Source organism: Suricata suricatta, chromosome 6 (assembly GCF_006229205.1).
Source record: "Suricata suricatta isolate VVHF042 chromosome 6, meerkat_22Aug2017_6uvM2_HiC, whole genome shotgun sequence".
In the NCBI taxonomy this organism is placed as follows: Eukaryota; Metazoa; Chordata; class Mammalia; order Carnivora; family Herpestidae; genus Suricata; species Suricata suricatta.
Genome location: NC_043705.1, coordinates 28,739,463 through 28,758,026, shown reverse-complemented (window position 1 = coordinate 28,758,026; position 18,564 = coordinate 28,739,463). Strand labels below are relative to the sequence as shown.

At 42.1% G+C, this 18,564-nt stretch overlaps 2 protein-coding genes across 6 annotated transcripts in view; one reads left to right on the top strand and one right to left on the bottom strand.

The window, feature by feature from the left end:
• Positions 1 to 60: 60 nt before the first annotated feature.
• On the bottom strand, positions 61 to 10,284 carry KIF20A (kinesin family member 20A). The gene is made up of 19 exons (XM_029941982.1): positions 10,215 to 10,284; positions 9,580 to 9,765; positions 8,356 to 8,445; positions 8,126 to 8,245; positions 7,429 to 7,567; positions 7,095 to 7,282; positions 6,879 to 7,008; positions 6,502 to 6,696; positions 6,283 to 6,394; positions 6,106 to 6,174; positions 5,321 to 5,464; positions 5,014 to 5,179; positions 4,739 to 4,903; positions 4,494 to 4,633; positions 2,703 to 2,805; positions 2,204 to 2,402; positions 1,867 to 1,958; positions 1,497 to 1,634; positions 61 to 608 (listed from the first exon to the last, which is right to left on the bottom strand). The coding sequence occupies exons 2-19, from the start codon at positions 9,742 to 9,744 to the stop codon at positions 291 to 293; spliced, it is 2,673 nt and encodes an 890-aa protein (XP_029797842.1). The 5' UTR covers positions 9,745 to 9,765; positions 10,215 to 10,284; the 3' UTR covers positions 61 to 290.
• A 206-nt stretch (positions 10,285 to 10,490) lies between these two features.
• BRD8 (bromodomain containing 8) overlaps positions 10,491 to 18,564 on the top strand; it is a 20,768-nt gene continuing 12,694 nt past the window's right edge. For 3 of the 5 annotated variants that reach the window (XM_029941979.1, XM_029941980.1, XM_029941975.1), the window contains exons 1-7: positions 10,492 to 10,813; positions 11,732 to 11,828; positions 16,194 to 16,263; positions 16,901 to 16,950; positions 17,161 to 17,283; positions 17,407 to 17,487; positions 17,904 to 17,968. In XM_029941979.1, coding sequence (XP_029797839.1) covers positions 10,795 to 10,813; positions 11,732 to 11,828; positions 16,194 to 16,263; positions 16,901 to 16,950; positions 17,161 to 17,283; positions 17,407 to 17,487; positions 17,904 to 17,968 — 505 coding nt within the window. In that variant the 5' untranslated portion in view covers positions 10,492 to 10,794. Of the gene's footprint in view, positions 10,814 to 11,731; positions 11,829 to 16,193; positions 16,264 to 16,900; positions 16,951 to 17,160; positions 17,284 to 17,406; positions 17,488 to 17,903; positions 17,969 to 18,564 lie in introns of all 5 variants that reach the window. The other 2 variants (XM_029941977.1, XM_029941978.1) reach the window with 2 other exon arrangements.

Sequence of the window (18,564 nt, the reverse complement as noted above, 5' to 3'; positions counted from 1 at the left end):
TTTTCCCTGTTTTATAAGTTCTGCTTTAATGAATTTGTTAAATTTGGAATTCAAACAAAATATGTGAATAATATGTTTATTTAATATAACTTTGTGTGTGCAAAGAACCATATAAGTAAAAAAGCAATGAGATTACGTAGGTGATTATATTACAAAAGGGAGGAAAATAACTAGTACCTGTATATTGCATTCTGGATACAGTTCCACGTATATGGTAAAGCTTAAACGAGACTTATTTCTCAAGCAGCTGACCCGCCTTAGAGTGACGACTGCTCTCCTTCCCCACAGCCTTAGTATTTTTTGCCAAAAGGCCCAGATTTGAGTAAAGGGGAGCGCCGTGAGCGCAGGATCCGTGCATAAGGGCTACAGTCTGTTGAACTTTGGCAGGTGGGTGTTCTGGGAAGTAAGTTGCGAAGAAATGGTTTCTTCCCTGGGGGCTGTTGGTTTGGTTGCTGGTTTTCCTGGTTAGCACCAAGGCGTTTTTTGGTAGAAGCCTGGCCTTGGAGTTTTAGTACAGTATGATACTGCTCTGCAATGCATGCTGCCTTCTTCCGAAGGTCCAGTTTCACTAGCATCATGTTATTCTGCAGCTCAGCCAGGGTCTGATCCTAAGGAAGATGAAAAAAGTTATAGAAAACCATTCTGTCTGGTGTATCCTGTCTGGTGTATTACAGAAACAAAAGGCAAGGTAAGTGCTATCCATTACTAACAACTGTTTTTATAAAGATTAATTCTTTAAGTCAGAGCTTACAATTGAGCAGGGGGTATTTTCCTTAAGACCCAAACAAATAGCACTGAAGAGAAAGACATTTTTTAACATAAGGCAGCATGAGTTCAAGTAAGTTCACTTAACCTCCAAGGGCTTTCATGTGTAAGTATCAAAGTAAGAGATTAGGATACACAGCTTTTTTTTTTTTTTTTTTAGTTTATTTTTTCTAATCTCTACACCCATTTGGGCACCTGGGTGGCTCAATCCATTAGGCATTCAACTTCTTCTGAGGTCATGATCTCACAGTTTGTGGGTTTGAGCCCTGCATTGGGCTCTGTGGTGATAGCTCAGAGCCTGGAGCCTGCTTCAGATTTTGTGTCTTCTTCTGTCTTTGCCCCTCCCCTGCTTACACTTTGTCTATCTCTCAGGGGAAAAAAACTTAAAAATAATTTATTTTTTAATTAAAAAATAAACTCAGGCCTCAATCGAGATCAGGAGTCTTATGCTCTGCTGACCAACCTACCCAGGTACCTCTTAAAGTCTACACATTTTGAATGAAATACAGTAGTATTTATTTTTATAGGGTTGTTACAATAGAGAAAATGCTTATAAATTACATAGCCTAGTGCCTTGTACTTAGTGGTTATTTTTACTTTGCAAAGAAAACAAACTCCCCTAATTCTAAAAGTAGCCCCCAAATCTCTGCCTTTCTCTTCTCATTCTTCTTTCTCACATATACTCTGGGGTGGGCTGATGGGAGAGATGGAAATATATCAGGTGCCCTTACCTGTTTGATTAGGATGTCATCACAAGTGGTCAAGGCTTGGCGAAGTTTTCCTGCCCCAGTGCTGTGGCAACAGGCTCTTTCTGCTGACTGGAGAGACTCACCAAGTTTCTGAAGCTCTGTCCGTAGCAGTCTTATATTCTGAAAAAAAAACAAGAGTAGGAACCACACTGGCCAAGACCAACCTGGATAATGATCTGGAGGAACTGGATAGCCATTTGAAGAGAAGTATAATTAGAAAGGCAAGTCAGCTAAATGAAGTAGCCCCTCTCCAGGACTGCACAAAATCCCGTGGTTGTCATGTAAACCACAGATACAGGGTTGAAAGTTGCCTTATATAAGAGCCTTTGTAACAGAGAAAGGTATAAATTACCTTCTGTCCCTCCTCTAATTTCTTGTCCACATCAATGGTGAAGGGCTTGGCTGAGGGTGGTGGTTCTAACATTTTCTGATACTTCTGTAGTTCTGAGAGAAGGCAAAAAGAAACTTCAAAATGTAGGCTTTCTAGCCTTGGACTTACCTCTTCATTGAGTTAATAGTAGGTTGCAGAAAATACAGAAAGTGAGGCCATGTGCAATTTAGAATGAAAGGTGAGGGGGCTATTAGGTCCGAGTTGAGGAAATTATCTTGGAGTTGGAGTCTGAAGGCCCAAGTTTGAAGAACAGTTCTCTGAACCACTTTCATGCTTCGTGGCCTCTCTCCTTCCTCACCTTCAGTGGTGGAGCGTAGCTCTGCTCTGCACTGTTCCAGTTTAGCTTTAACCTCCTGGAGCTGCTGGCTGGAGGCAGAAGCTGCCAACCTTTGTGACCGCCGAAGGGACAGTTCAGACCCTGATTGTTGATGGGCTATTGGCTGCTGTCTGGCTTCCTGCAAAAGAGCTTCTAGCTCTTCAATTTTCTCATCCCGCTCCTAAGGAAAGCAGAGAGCACAATTCCATCCATAGTCAGACAAATCCTGCAGGAACAGATGACTGAATGGTGAATAAAACCTTCCTTGACAGTTATGCCTCAAAAGCCTATTAGCACTTATACCATTTTCTAGGCCAACCAAATCCTTAATTCATAGAATGACACATATATAGTACTAAAGACATTAGAAAAAACTCGAGTTACATATTCTTGCTGTACCGGAGTTTAAAAGCTCTATTTACTGCAGGCAGCCTAGTGATGGGAATCAGTAGCTGGCTAGGGCTGGTTCAGGACAACTCACCTGAAGCTCTTCTTGGTAAAAACTTGTCAGTGACTCCTTGAGGATCTTTAGTTTCTCGTCATACATTTCCTCTAATAGTTCCTTTTGGGTGTCCAAATGTTCACTGTCAGAGAACAAAAGAAATGGATAAAAAAGATATGGTATACATACATGCACACACACACACAATATAATACTACTCAGCTATAAAGAAGAATGAAATTTTGCCCTGTACAGTGACACGGATGGAATGAAAAAAGTAAAGTGAAGTCAGAGTGGCACCTGAGTGGCTCAGTTGGTTGAGCATCCAACTTTGGCTCAGGCTGTGATCTCACACTGTGTGTTTGAACCTGCAGTGGGCTCTGCACTGTTAGTTTGGAGCCTTCTTGGGATTCTTGCTTTCTCCTCTCTGACTCTCCCCCATTCACATTTTCTCTCTCTCTCAAATAAATAAAATAAAAGAGAAAAAGACAAAAATACCATATGATTTCACTTATATGTGGAATCTAAAAACAAATGAGCAAAAATAAAAGCCAGTTTTTTTTAAAAATTATTTTTAAACTTTTAGACTTTATTTCTGTCTTGTCATTTTTGTTGTTGCTTTCGTATTTTTGGAGAGCATAAGCTGGTGAGGGACAGAAAGGGGTGGGGACAGAGGATTGGAAGCGGGCTCTGTGCTGATAGGAGCGAGCTGATGTGGGACTCGAACTCATGAACCTGAGATCACGACCAGAGCTGAAGTTAGACGCTCAACCCAGTGAGCCATTCAGGTGCCCCATTTTTATTTTATTTATTTATGTTTTAAATTTTTAAATGCTTTTTATTTATTTTTGAGTGACAGAGAGACAGTGCGAGCAGGGGAGGGTCAGAGAGAGAGGGAGATATAGAATCTGAAACAGGCTCCAGGCTCTGAGCTAGCTGTCAGCACAGAGCCCGACGCGGGGCTCAAACCCACGAACTGTGAGATCTGACCTGAGCTGAAGCCGGACGCTTAACCGACTGAGCCACCCAGGCGCCCAGGTGCCCCATTTTAAAATTTATTTTTGAGAGGGGGTAGGGGAGAGAGAGAATCCTACACAGGCTCCCCACTATCAGCATGGGGCCTGAAGCAGGGCTCAAGCTCTTGCCTTGCAGGTCTCAACTTAAAAACAACAACAACAACAACAACAAAAAACAGACTCTTACAAAAAACAGACTCTTAAATACTGGAAACTGGTGGTTGCTGGAGGGCAGGGGGGAAGGGGGAGGGGAAATGGGTAAAATAGTAAAAGAAATTCAAAAGTGCAAACTTCCAGTTATAAAATAAGAGATGAAAAGTAAAGCATAGGGAATACAATTAAAAATATTATAATGATGTATGGTTGACCAATGGTGACTATACTTTCTTTTAATTTATTTTGATAGAGAGAAAGCATGGATGCATGAGTGGGGGATGGACAGAGAAAGAAAGGGAGAGAAAGAATCTCAGTCAGGCTCCATGCTGGAACTCACAACTGTCAGATTATAACCTGAGCCAAAATCAAGAGTCAGATGCTTAACCAACTGAGCTACCCCGGTGCCCCAGATGGTGACTACACATATGGTGGTGAGCAGTGAATAAGGTACAGAATTGTCAAATCCTTAGGATGCATATGCAAAACTAATGTAACATTATGTGTCATTTATACTTCAGTAATATTTTTTAAAAAAGAGGAGTGAAGATTCTGAGAAATAAGCTTGGGAGACAGATCTTGAGGCACAAGATCTATGATAGTTCCTATTTCCCACCCTCTGGTCCTACTGACAGACCAAGAGCTGTCACTCAGCTGGTACCTGCACCACTGTTCCCGCTGTTGCATCTGCTCCACCATCTCATTGCAAATTTCATCACGGAGCTGAATCTCCAGCTGCAACTTTTCTTGCCGTTCTTTACAAAGCAGTGCTTTCATGGCTTCCACCACTTGTAGGAGCTCCTAGGAGGAACACACAGGGCACAGGCGATCAAATGGAAGGGAACATGGAAAATACATAGCCCTCAAGCTGCTACACCAAAGCTTTTTTGTATTTTGTATTCTCACCTCCTTGCCATATATGGAGATATCAGCTTCATTTTCAGTGTCATCATCAAGGCCTGGATCTGTCTTAACTCCTGTCTCTAAGCTGGGAGATGCCCGCAGACTGTGTTCCTTGATGAATGAATGTAGCAATGGGAATCCCAGTTGCACAGGTGGAGCATGCACAAGCTAGGGGTGGGGTGGGAAATCAACTGAATTCATAACTAGGCCCTAGTAGATTCCTTAAATAAAGGTACCCGCCCAAAGAGAGCACAACCATCACACCTACAACTTTTTACCTGGCTGGCAATGGCTGAGAACTTGGCCACATGAAGGGTCTCATCATAGGTAGATGCACAGGGATTCACATTGACAATCATGCAGGAGCGGCCTCGGCCTGTGAAGAAGCCTTGGAACACTCGTGTCAACTTGCTGTCACGGAAGGGAACCAGGTTCTGCTTTGACCTAGCAGGAAGAACAGAGCTGTGAGCAGAATTTCAGCCTTTGGGGTACCCCAGCATCATCCCCAGTGATGACCAGGAAGTCTTTCAGCAAACTGCAGTACTCCAGACCATCCCAGCTCATGGCTTGTAATCAGAAGCTCACCGATTCTGCTGGTTTTGGCGCAGGGCAGCAATACAGCGGCCCAGGGTATGCAAAGAAGTATTAATGTTTCCTGCTTCCTTCAGTCGCTCACCACTCTTCTGATCTTTGCAGCGCTCTGAGCCAGCCAGATCACAGAGTGACAACCTTGAATAGTGGAGAGGATCTGACATAAGAACCCCACATGTTATGAGCTTTCCAGCCCTTCTTATAGTTCCGGGGAGGGGAGGACCCACCAAGAATCTCTACTCAAGGAAGCAGAGCAAGACTCTAACAAAAGTAATTCTTTTTTTTTTTTTTTAATGTTTTATTTATTTTTGATACAGACAGAGACAGAGCATGAGAGGGTGAGGGGCAGAGAGAGGAGACACAGAACCAGAAGCAGGCTCCAGGCTCTGAGCTAGCTGTCAGTACAGAGCCTGACGCGGGGCTTGAACCCACGAACGTGAGATCTGACCTGAGCCGAAGTCGGAGGCTCAACCGACTGAGCCACCCAGGCACCCTAACAGAAGTAATTCTTGAGGCCCTCCCTTATCCCCTATCTCCAGTACCACTTATGACCAAGACGCCCAAATTCCTTTTTTTTCCCCCTAAAGGTTTGTTTTTGAGAGTGAGAGCACGTACAAGAGGGGGAAGGGCAGAGAAAGAGGGAGACAAAGGATCCAAAGGGAACTCTGGGCGGATAGCAGCACGCCAATACAGATCATGACCTGAGCCGCAGTTAGACGCTCAAATGAGTGAGCCACCCAGGTGCCCCGAAGCCCAAATTTCTAAATGGAAAAACTTACTCGCTGATCTTGGGGATGATATCCCCTTCCCCTTGAAGGTGCAGAATCCGGATTGAGAAGATGCTGTGACTGGAAATCCAGAAAAAAAAGAAAAGTTATTGTATATCTTCCATGACCATGTGGAAGACTGATGTTTCCTAGAACACGGTGAAAAGCTGACTCTTACAACACACTCACCTGCGGCTAGAGTTCTGATTCAGATGAGTGCTGGCAAAGCTCTGGTTTTTACGACCCACTTTGAGCAGCTTCCAGGCCTCCTCAGCATCCTGAACATGAACCCAATTGAGATCTGAGGCAAAGAAGAGAAAGGAATACATAAAATGGGAGCACCTAACTTTTCCTGGTTTCTCCCAAGTCCCATTTCAGGGTTGTTGCCTGCCTCCCACTTTCCCATACCTTTCACATAGGGATTGCCATTCTGATCCTCACACAGCCGCAGAGTCTGCCTCTTGCGCTGCTGGCTAGGTGGTTCTAACAGGTCATAAAGCAGTTCATTGTAGATTTCAAAGAAGGAGATCCAGATGGAGAAGCGGATGTCTGCAGGGACACTCACAGGGGCAGTGTCTGGCTGTGCCCATCGGTGACTCATTTCTGGGGAAGAAGCCCGTGTATAGGGCATCAACTCTAGAGTAGTTCATCTCCCCTATGGCTTGCAGGGGCTTTACAAGGAGCAACTCAGGTTGCAACCTCTGGTCTTTACCCCTGGCAGCTGTTGGGAGCAAGGGAGTGGGTGTCTACTGTCACTTGGCACAGAGCCCAGTCATGGTACATACCATCCAGCTGGCTACTGCTGGTCATGTGACTGGTGGAGGAGAGCCCAGCAATGCCACTGTCAAAGCTGCTACTGGTGCCCGTCCGTCCTTCAATGTAGACACTCCTCTTCAAGGAGGTGGACAGCTCCTCCTGGAGGGGCCCGGGAAAAAGATAAGCACAAACCTTTCCAGAGATTTGTCCTCCTATCCCCACCTCTGTGAACACCAACGTTTCACCTCTTGGAGGCCTCCATTTAACAGGGCCAGTTTCTTTATTTCCTCCTGTCGAATCTGCTTGCTGTCTAGCCAGATGACCTCATTGGAAAATACGGGCTTCAGATCAGGTGTTGCATGAAGTTGGCCTTGGAGGCTATTGAAAATCAGAGCCAGGGATCGAGGTAGGATTCCCCCATCTTTGATGGTACCTGGGAGCACATGCAAGATGGACAGGTAAGTGCTGTTCCCCAATTAAAAGCATCAAAAGGCCAAAAAAACCCCAACAATAAAACAAAAAACAAAACCGAAAACCATTATAGACCAATCAGCAATTCTGTGAGGGCTACTAACTCACCTTGAATTGTGTGGGTTTTCCCTGAGTTGGTGACTCCATATGTATAGATAAGCCAGTTCTGCCCTTTGAGTACATCCTTTACCATCTCTTTCACAGTCAAGTTGAAGAAGGACGCCTGTCCCACTTCTGGCCCGAAGATCTAGAGATAGACCCAATTTCTCAGAGGCCCATCCCTCATCTCCCAATTGCCTCCTGCGCCTGGGTGACTGGATCTGGACACTACTCAAGCAATTTCTTCCTACAGTGCTGCCAGCTGCACTACAAACACTGAAGACTAAACTACTCTCTTCCAGTGCATCTTTCATCCAAACAACAAATACTTATGGAATACTAGCCACTATGTCTGACACTGTACTCACAATGGGGTTACACAATGATCACAAGTGTTGGCTTTGGGGATGGGTAGATCTAGGTGCAAGTCCTAACTCTACCACTGACTAGCCACATGGCTTCAGCAACATAGCCTTCACTGAGCCATAATATCCAAATCAGGTAAATAGGGACAATAATAATATAGAAATATTGGGAATTAATACACATAAAGTACTTGATGCACTCCTTAGCACATAACAAGAGTCTCCAAAATTGTAGACCTGCATGTATAAGGAACTCACAGTCAAGTAAAAATCTTCCGTTTAAAGAGAATAAAGCTGCACCTAAATGTTGGTCCCTTGCTCATAAACCAGTACCTCCATACCTGAGAAAAGGTGAATCTATGTGTAGCTTGTCCAATTCCCCGCTCACTGCTCTTTTGGGCAAAGGAATCCTTGGGTGCCTGTAGAATAAGGGTCTCCACATTTTCAATACGGACACAATCCTGAGAAGGGGGCGGGGGGGGGGGGGAAACAGGTGTCACAGAAGGAAACAATCCTGTGAACTTCTGTACTCCATCATTCCATCTTGAATCCTCCCTCCTCCGAAACTCACCTGATCTTCCTGTCGTTCCAACTCTGAAGGTAACAAGGGCCTGACCCGTAGATATACTTTCACTTTCTCTGTACTATCCTCAGATGGAACCTGTGGCAAAATTCCAGGCTGGAATCAGCAGTTACTTCCAACCAGATGGGCAAACATAGCATAGTTCCAGAGAATCATGCTACTACTACGCCCATTTCACCTCAAATGTCCCTGTGTAGCTACTCTATAGTTCCATAATTATTCCAATCCACATGGGTATTTTTACTACTTTATAAGCCTTTGCTATCTTTAGTATCTTAGAATCCTGGCTTGCCACATTGACTTTCTGAACAAGAATTGGTTAAGTGGCATGAAAATCAACATGTGGTATTTTGGCAAAACATAGTAGTTAAGCACCCTGGGGGCAGACGCACCTAAATTTGAGTCCCAATTCCATCATTTAGAAGAATGACAGCTTGAACAGAATCTTTAGATTCTCTGCCTCTGTTTCCTTATCTGTAGAATGGGGTTAGTAATAGAACCCAACTCATTCATTTAACAAATATTTAGAGATCTGCCTACTATGGCCCAGAAACTTGAATAGGCTCTGGTAGTCTGAAGTCAGGGACTTTATCAAAGTTCCTGCTCTCATGAAACTTTCTCTATAAAAGAGGAGACTTCTCAGAATTAATCTCAACTAGAGCCACTTCCCGGCTAAGGGACATTTAGCTAGGTCAGGGGAAGTTCCTTGGTCGTCAGAAGTGGGAAGGAGCTAGTGCCATCTAGTGGGTAGAGGCCAGGTATGCTGCTAAACATCTTACAAGGTACAAGACAGTCCACTATAACAAATTATCTGGCCACAAATGTCAATAATGCTGCAGCCGAGAAACCCCAATTTAGCAAAAAGGCTCCATAAATGGAAGCTACAGTTGGTATTAAAAACCTTACTTAATGGCAGTACACTCTTGTGTAAATTATTTAACACATCTCTCCTCACAGTGGAGAGAATTATTAGCCTCCCCTCAGGATTAACTGAGAGTATGCACTTGACAATGTTTCATTTATGCAATGTAAGTAATGGTTCTTCTTATGAACACAAACATTTACATTTTTTACTTGTCATGATCTTAATTTTGAATTGATCTCCCAGACCCTCAGGATTGCTGGTCTTTGCCCTCAGACTAATTCTGTATGGACAACTAGTAGGTTGAGAATATCACTTCCTGCTGCCAAGCCACTGTCCAACTCCTTTACCTGCTGCTTATCCTCCAGGGAGGTGGAGATGACAGAACAGTCTGATATCAGGTCCTTGCGTACCACAGACCCTAAATCTGCAGCTGTGGACTCAAACATGGGGGAGACTACAACTTCCTCATCTGACAGCAAGCCGGCTGGCGGAGAAAGGATCCCTTGCGACATGACAGCAGGGGCAGCTTAGGTCTACAAAGAGACAAGAGTGGGTAAGGAGGAGAATCTTAAAGGACACAAGGGCCGCAAATTCTAGGTAAGAAACCATTTCCTTGCCCCAGGACACCTTCCTCTCGCTGCTTGAATTCCTACTCCCCTTTCCCTTCAAATTCCAGTAGAGCGTAAGGGGATCAGAGGGCTTAATCATATAATCCAGTTTTAAGCATTTCCGACCATCAATAGGAATGAACAGATACCTTGCTCCAAAAGCAGAAACCCCACTCTAAATAGGGTGCCTCGCCCACCAGTAGAGGAGGTGGTATAATTAGCTTTAGGCTCCTTCTCCAAGCTCGCCCCCCGAGGCCCAAAGGCAGGACAGACGGATAAAGAAAAAGAATGGCGGCAGCTTCGTTTCCGAAAGCCTATCCCGCGAGGGCAAGAGCTCCTACAGCCGCTGTGCTCCAGGAGAGCCGGAAACTCACCAAAGACGCGACACTTGCTCCCCCTCCGGTACCTGCTCACTCACACTCTGCTGCCGAACCCGGACTTTCGCCGTCTGAGAGCACAACTCCACCCACGAGGTGCACCTTTTGTTACTGATACAATGTTTTAAATTACGCGCTGCGTTCGTTCCGCCAATCAGATAGTGAAGCCTACGGCTGCCAATCAGCGCAAGGTAAGGGGGCGGACCTTTACCGTGGACCGTTTACTCTGACCTGACCTCTACTCTACTAATGTGGGTCCGGGTTACCAACTGCCGGAGTTTGGATTTGGGACAGCTTAGAATTCTTCGTGCTTAACACTTTTCCTTGGATCCTAGGTATTTCTCTTCTAAGAAACTTAAAGGAAATTCTGAGGCTTCAGCGCCATCCTTTTTAAGATATTTCTTCCCAAGAGCGCTCAAAAAACCTGGTTTAGTGAGCGTGTTCTTCCAGAAGGTTGGGACTACGCTTCCCAGGAGGCACCGCGAACAAACGTCTGGACTCTATTTCCCAGCGTTCCCTGGCTTCAGCCCCACCCGGCAGTCCTCCCTGGGAAGGGGTTGGAGTCTTCGGGGCCAAGATGGCGACAGGAACGGGTAGTAAGTATGCTCGCTGTTTTTGTGTGGAATTCCTCTTAGACCAAAGACTGGTCTGTCACGCGCTTAGGAATAGGGACAATGATTTGTCTAAGAACCCAGGGTCTTCAAGGACCTGCGCTCGATTGTATTGTGAAGACCAATGATTAGACGCCCAGAAGCGAAGGGTCTTGTCTCAGGGAGGCTGAGGAGATTTGAGAGAAGCAGCTCGCCGAATCCCTGTGTGTTTGGGAGCTCTGCGTGGTGAAAGATAAAGGGGCTCTCGAGACTTGAGTGTGCAGACGACTAAATGCTGGGAGCCGTACGGAGTAGCTTGCTCTCAAAAAGCCTTTCGTTTTCTGACCAACGTTTTTGAGGCCCGTACTCTATCTCCCAGAGAAACGGGGTGCTTTTACTGTTAGTTATTTCGGCCGCTAGGGAAACTGCGTTTTGTGCATCTCAGCCATTTACCTCTGTTTGATACATTGAAAAGGTCTTTCAGGCCCAACAGCTACGTGGAGGTGGAGGGACTGAGAGAAGTAAACAAGTTTATGCTAAGGAGGAGGCAGGGCTGTAGGCTCGGGGTGGAGAAGGGGTGGCCGCTCGGAATCCTGGGACATAAGCCTTTGCGTTCTAATTGGAAGAAAATATTCTTAAAAATGGGCGTCTTCCGGAGCTGCCTCTGACATTCCTCTTCTATTTTTAGAATAAAACGAAGTAGCCATGTCATTTGAGGAAGTAAAATGCTTTGTCAGATATTCCGTGCAATTTGCATAGGTACCTTCTCGGTGGTGTTTTATTAGGTGAAAATCAAGATTCGGTGATACTAACTCTTTTTGTTCTTACAAGTAGGGATGTTTTGCATTAGACTTTTAGTCTCTCCTTAGGGCCTTAGAACTAGTGTCTCGGCCGTTTGTTCTCTTAAGACTTTTCTCCTTTTAGAACACAAGCTGCTGAGTACTGGCCCTACAGAGCCATGGTCCATCCGAGAGAAACTCTGTTTAGCCTCTTCGGTCATGAGGAGTGGAGATCAAAATTGGTAAGGCATCTAAGATGGCTGCTTTCTTGAATCTTAGAAACTGCTGGGTATTTTATTAGTACACTAGTGGATTCTTAACAGTAAATCTTACTAACCTTTAAGCAGTATTTGCTTTTTAACAGCTTTATTGAGGTTTAATTCAAATACCGTAAACTTAATACGGTATATTGACAGATGTGTAATGATCACCACAGTCTAATTTTAGTACATTTTCATTACTCTTAAAAGCAGTGTCTTATCCCATCCTTAGCTGCCACTTGACAGTCTCCTCTTCATCTCCCTAACATCCACCCCCACACCTACTCTCAGGCAAATATTCCCTCTACTTTCTGTCTCTCTAGATTCCCTGTTCTGGATATTTCATATAAATGGAATCATATAATTTGAGGACTGGCTGAACTATGTTTTAAAAGGGCCCCATCTTTTTTACATTTCACAGGCAATGAATTTTCTTTTGATTGCCTGACAACACTTATTGTGTGTCATGCTAGTGAGTGTGAAGTGGTATCTTATTGTGGTTTTGATTTGTATGTCCCTGATAACTAAGGTTGTTGAACATCTTTTCAGGTGCTAATATCTACTCAGATCCTTTGGATTATCTGTATTTTTATTATTGAGCTTTAAGAGTTCTGTAAATATGGGTTGCCTGGGTGGCTCAGTTGGTTAAGCGTCCAACTTCAGCCCAGGTCATGATCTCGCAGTTCGTGGTCTCTGGTCCCGCGTCAGTCTCTGTGATGACAACTAGGTCAGAGCCTGGAGCCTGTCTTCAGATTCTGTCTCCCTCTCTCAGTGACCCTCCCCTGCCTGTGCTGTCTCTCTCTGTCTCTCAAAAATAAACTAAAAAAATAAAAATTAAAAAAGGAATTCTGTAAATATTTTGGACACAAATTGCTTGTCAGATAATTTGCAATTTTTTTTTATTTTGTGTGTTGTCTTTTCATTTTCTTGATTAGTTTCATTTATAGCACAAAAGTTTTTAATTTTGATATGTCCAATTTTGTGTGTGTGTGTTGCTTATGCTTTTGGTGTCATAGCTAAGAAACCATTTACTTCTGTGTTTTCACAGCTTTATAGTTTTTATTTATATGTTTGTTTACCTTTTTAAGTAATCTCTCCACCCATTGTGGGGGGTTCGAACTCACAACCCTGAGATCACAAGTCCCATACTCTTCCAACGGAGCCAGCCAGGCAACCCCAAAGCTTTATAATTTTAGCTCCATGTGTATGGGTCTCTGGTCCATTTTGAGTTAATTTTTCTGTAGGTTGTAAGGCAGGGGTCTCTTTTACATGTAGATTTGCAGTTGTCCCAGTGGCCAGTCTTTGTTAAAAAGACTGTTCTTTGCCTATTGAAATTGTCTTGGCGCTCAGTATTTCTTTTCAGAGAAGTTAGGACTCTGGTTTCCAATCTTTTTTTTTCCCCCCTAGGACATAACCATTTTAATTTTTTAACATTTGCTTGTTTTTCTCTTTTTTTCCTCAGGATCTAAAGACACCTTTAACTTTTCTTAAGCCTTATAATTAGTATACAAATTTGTTTTTATGTGGCAGATCTCTACTCTTTTAATTGTTCAGATGAGTCTACATAGGCACCATTTCTGTTTACACTTAGCATTTCTCCAGCTTTATATATTTTCCAAATAACTTAAAATGACATTTTTTTTAATGTTTATTTTTGAGAGAGAGAGAGAGAGAGAGAGAGTGTGTGTGAGCGAGGGACAGGTAGAGAAAGAGGGAAACACAGAATCTGAAACAGGTTCCAGGCTCTAAGCTATCAGCACAGAGCCTGAGGCAGGGCTGGAACTCATGGACAGCGAGATCATGACCTGAGCTGAATGAAGTCAGACGCTTAACTGACTTTTAAGTAGCTGTGCGGTATTGTGATATAGATATACTGTCATTTATTTATCTGTAACTCTGTTGATAGACATTTCCTAATACAAATATGACTTTGCATAGTTGTCTATAAACTGAAAATAGAATTATTGGGTCAAAGAATATATGATATCATAGAATTTGATAAATATTTCAAATTGACCTACTCAGAGATTGTTTCTGTTTCTCCTCCCTTGGTAATCTATTGCAATGCTTGTTTTTCGGTGTCCTGGTTGTTAGATGTTTTTGATCTTTCACAACATTAAAAAAGGTGAGAAATTGTTCTCATATTTTTATATTTTTCATTTACATTTATCTTATGAGTGAGGTTGAATATCTTTGTGTGTTAAGGAGCCATTCATATTATTTTTTTTGTAAGGTGCTTTCTCCCATTTTTCTTGTTGATTGTCTTTTCTCCATAGTTGGGGGAGGGCTCCTTATATATTAGGGAGATTAGCCATTTGTTTGAGCTATGAGATGCATTTTTTTTTTCTAAAAACCAGTATTTATCTTTTCTTGTAATATTTTTACATCAAGAGTTTTAAAATACACTTAGGTTATTAATGATTTTTTAAAAATTTTTAATGTTTTATTTACTTTTGAGAGAGAGGAAGAGAGAGAGAGAGACAGCATGAGCAGGGGAGGGTCAGCGAGAGAGGGAGACACAGAATCTGAAAACAGGCTCCAGGCTTATGAGCTAGTTGTCAGCACCGAGCCTGACGCGGGACTTGAACCCACAGACTGTGAGATCATGACCTGCGCTGAAGTTGGACGCTCAACCAACTGAGCCACCTAGGTGTCCCCTATGATTTCTTCTAGTACTTCCATGGTTAAGTTTTTTTTTTCCATGTTTGTCTATTTATTTATTTTGAGAGAGGGGGAGAGCATGCCCACAGGAGCAGGTGAGCAGGAAGGGGCAAAGAGGGAGAGAGAATCCCAAGCAAGGATTAATTTAATCCTTAACTGACACTTAATTGACAGTCACCCAGGTGCCCCTAGTTAAATTTTTTTAAACATTTAAATCTTTGATTCATTTGGGGCTTGTCTTGCTACAAAGTGTAAATTATGTATCAAACTTTATTTTTTGCTGATAGCTATCCATATAACAATATTGGACTTTATAAAGGAAAAGAGCTATGTGATATCATTATCTGAACACAAAATTAAAAAAAAATTTTTTTTAAGTTATGTAGCTTTTTAATCATAAAAGTATTATGGAGAATAAAATATAGGGTGTCCATGTACCCAGTACCTGGATTTAATAAATCTTAATGGTTTGTCATGTTTTCTTCAGATCTTTTTAAAGAAACAAAAATAGATACAGTTAAAGCCCCTTTACACACTTCCGTAATCCCATTCTAGTCTTGTTTTTATTTCAGCCTGTTTTTTTATCTTTTTATCTACAACTTTTTAAAAAATTGCAGGACTGCATTATAGCAGAAATTTGTGTCATTTTTTCACTTAATATTATGTAATGCATATATGTTCCTTTTTGCCACATACATTTTGTAGTTATTTTTATGGTCTATTTAATGTTTTGTTGAGGTGGAATGCCGTAAGATAAATCCCTTGCAGGCGTTTAGGAAAAACTTAACTCTTGGTCTGATCAAGTCCACATCATGCTTTCTTCTTGGTACTTGCTGCTTTGCTAGATTATTATTATTACCTTTTTAAAATTTATTTATTTATTTATTTATTTTGAGGGTGATAGAGGCAGTGCAAGTGGGGCAGGGTCAAGGAGGAAGAGGATTCCAAGCAGGCTCTGCACTACCAGTGCACAGGACTCCCAATTCATGGAACTCTGAAATCATGATCTAAGCTGAAACTAAGAGCCGCAAGCTTAACTTACTGAGCCACCCAGCCACCCCTGTTAATTTTTTTTTTTTATTTTACATTCCTGTGAGCTGTATTAGTGGATCAAAAGATAACTTTATTATTTAAAAAAAAATGTTAGGCTTATTTATTTTGACAGAGTACAAGTGGGGAAGGGACAAAGAGAGAAATCCCAAGCAGGCTCCTCACTATTAGTGGAGAGCCTGTTGTATGCCTGACCGATTGAGCCACCCATGCACTCTAAAAGATAACTTTTTAGTCTGGAAAATATTATATTACAAATCGATTTTCAAAAGACCAGTCTCTTCGAAAGAGCCAGAATCAACACGAAACTACTCCAAATGAACAGAGATGATAATGTACTAGACTCTAATACCTTCACTTCAACCAGGAAATATATCACCTGGGAAAATGGTTTCACAATGATTCTTTCCCTCTAAATGACTTTAAAGTACTTGCGTCATTTTCCATAGTCATATATTTTAGAATATTTTATGGTGGCAATATATTATTCTAAATTCTGTACTCTACTTATCTTAGCCAAAAGGCCGAGAAGCGATCTAAATTCTGTACTCCAAACCTTGAACTCTTAGCATACCTTCCCCTCATCCCTTTTTTTTCCCTATTTCATGTGTAATAGGCTTTTCTCATTTTGTGTAGGGTATCAGTTAGCAGAGCGATCAAGCCCTTTGCAGAACCTGGCCGCCCTCCAGACTGGTTCTCTCAAAAAGTAAGTTCCCAAGCAAGTGCTCTTTTAGAGCAGTCTTACAGATGTGAAATGCATTCCCTTCCAGGCCCTGCCCTTTAATCACAAGGCTGTGAAAATAGTTGAGAATACCTTTTCCTTTTTCCCACTGTTGGCCAGTCTACCCATGTACATTCATATTAGAAATTTTGTCTGTGTAACTAATAGGTAAGGAGGGTCCAAGCTTGGGAGATAGAAAGGTCTGAGTTTAGTATTACTTCACTTAGCATCTTTGGACTATGATTCTCAGTTTTCTCATTTGTAAAACAGAGATAAAAGGTACTTTAGGATTGTTGTAAAGATTTAGTTGAGGCAATACCTGTAAAGCATTTAAAACAATACTTTGCATGTGGTAACTACTCAGTAGTTATTAACTATACATATTGGTTATTGGGTTGTTTTTTCCTGCATCTATAAATTCTAGGTTAGAAGACTCCGTGTTCTGTGTCCCGATATTGAATATTTTGAACTGATTTGAATGCAAAGTATTTTGCCCTCTTAGAGACTGCTCATATCTCACATATAGCTCTCCTCTGTAAGCTCTAGTCTGGTATGTTGAAACTTTGAAAGATCATTCCTTTCCAGGCTTACTCATCATGTTTTTTTTACTTATTTTTCATAGCATTGTGCTTCCCAATACTCAGAGCTTCTAGAGACCACTGAGACCCCAAAGTGAGTACACAGTCACGTGTTCAAAGCATTTCTCTTTAGTGGACAGTGTTTACTGAGGAATTCTGTTTTATATCTATTAATATTACTGGGTGATAACTATAGAGCAGACGTTGTCTGTGTTAGATGGGGGAGAGGCTCAGTGAAATCAAGTGGGAGTGGGAACAAATGTTCTTTTATACAAATGTGTTTTCGTTTTTAAATTTTCTACAGACGGAAAAGAGGTGAAAAGGGAGAAGTGGTAGAAACTGTTGAAGATGTCATTGTTCGGAAATTGACTGCTGAACGAGTTGAGGAACTAAAGAAAGTGATAAAGGAAACCCAAGAAAAATATAGGTACTTAGCAGAGTGAATGTCAAATGTTTGGGAGAGACCAAAGGGGCTGACTTTTGATTCTCTTCAGAATTTTTTAAATAGTAGATTCGAAGACCCATTTAACTTACTTCTCTTTCTTTCTAGACGGCTGAAAAGAGATGCAGAACTAATTCAAGCTGGGCATATGGACAGCAGACTGGATGAGCTTTGCAATGACATTGTGATGTGGGTTATATTATATTGTTCTTTCTTCTATATACCTTTCGTTGCTTTAGACCCCTTTTTCCCTCAAATAATCTGGCTTATCTCCTCCATCTGCCATCCCTTTAGTTTTGAGTGATTCTGTAAGGGAAAAGTTAGAGAATGGCCTGGTAGCTGGGAGGGGAGAATGAGTTGTAGAAGATACTGTGATGGAATATTTCAACGTGAGGGTATAACTTAGTTTTAACTTAAAAGTGGCTTTAGTTTGCCTGAGCGAAAAGCTGTTGGTTTGCTATTACACTAAAAATGTCCCATTTGGCTGATAAGTACTCCTTTTTAGGTTTTTCCTCCACAGTGTTAACCTGACAAAAATTACTTTATGAGGACACTATGACCTATGGAGGAGCTGGCTAGGATCTTACCCTTACTTCCCTCTTTAGGAAAAAGAAATTGGAGGAAGAGGAGGCTGAAGTAAAGAGGAAGGCTACAGATGCTGCATATCAAGGTAAATGGAACCTCCTCATGACTCTGTTTAGCAATTAACTCTATATACAGCATTGCATATTAATAACCATTGAAGACCATATTGTAACAGAATCCATTAATCCTGCTTTATTGTGCACTTTTCAATGTCCTCTTCTTTTTTACCAGAATAAAAACACCGCTTTATATCCAGGAAGAAACTCTTGGAAAATGAGTTCTTCTCAGTTCTCTCTAGACTTCGAGTCGTTTTAGTATGCTTGATAATACAGATGTTGAACATAATTAACTTTTTAGAAAGCAAAGCCCTGTAAGAAGATTAAGAATAGCTCAGTCATTGGATAAGAACATAAACATTTGTAATCCTAGGAATATGTGCTCTGAACTAGTGAGGTCTTTCCTCTTGTTAAAAACAAAATCTTAGGGGTGCCTGGGTGGCTCAGTCGGTTAAGCGCCGGCTTCGGCTCGGGTCAGATCTCACGGTTCGTGGGTTCGAGCCCCGCGTCAGGCTCTGTGCTGATGGCTAGCTCAGAGCCTGGAGCCTGCTTCGGATTCTGTGTCCCCCTCTCTCTCTGACCCTCCCCTGCTCTCACTGTCTCTGTCTCTCAAAAATAAATAAAA

Excerpts from the sequence above, each read along its gene's own strand:
- KIF20A (XM_029941982.1), bottom strand. The coding sequence starts at position 9,744 with ATGTCGCAAGGGATCCTTTCTCCGCCAGCCGGCTTGCTGTCAGATGAG. Across the intron at positions 6,175-6,282 it reads AATCAGAACTCTAGCCGCAG|TCACAGCATCTTCTCAATCC; the intron begins GTGAGTGTGTTG and ends CTGGATTTCCAG. Across the intron at positions 5,465-6,105 it reads ATCATCCCCAAGATCAGCGA|GTTGTCACTCTGTGATCTGG; the intron begins GTAAGTTTTTCC and ends CCACTATTCAAG.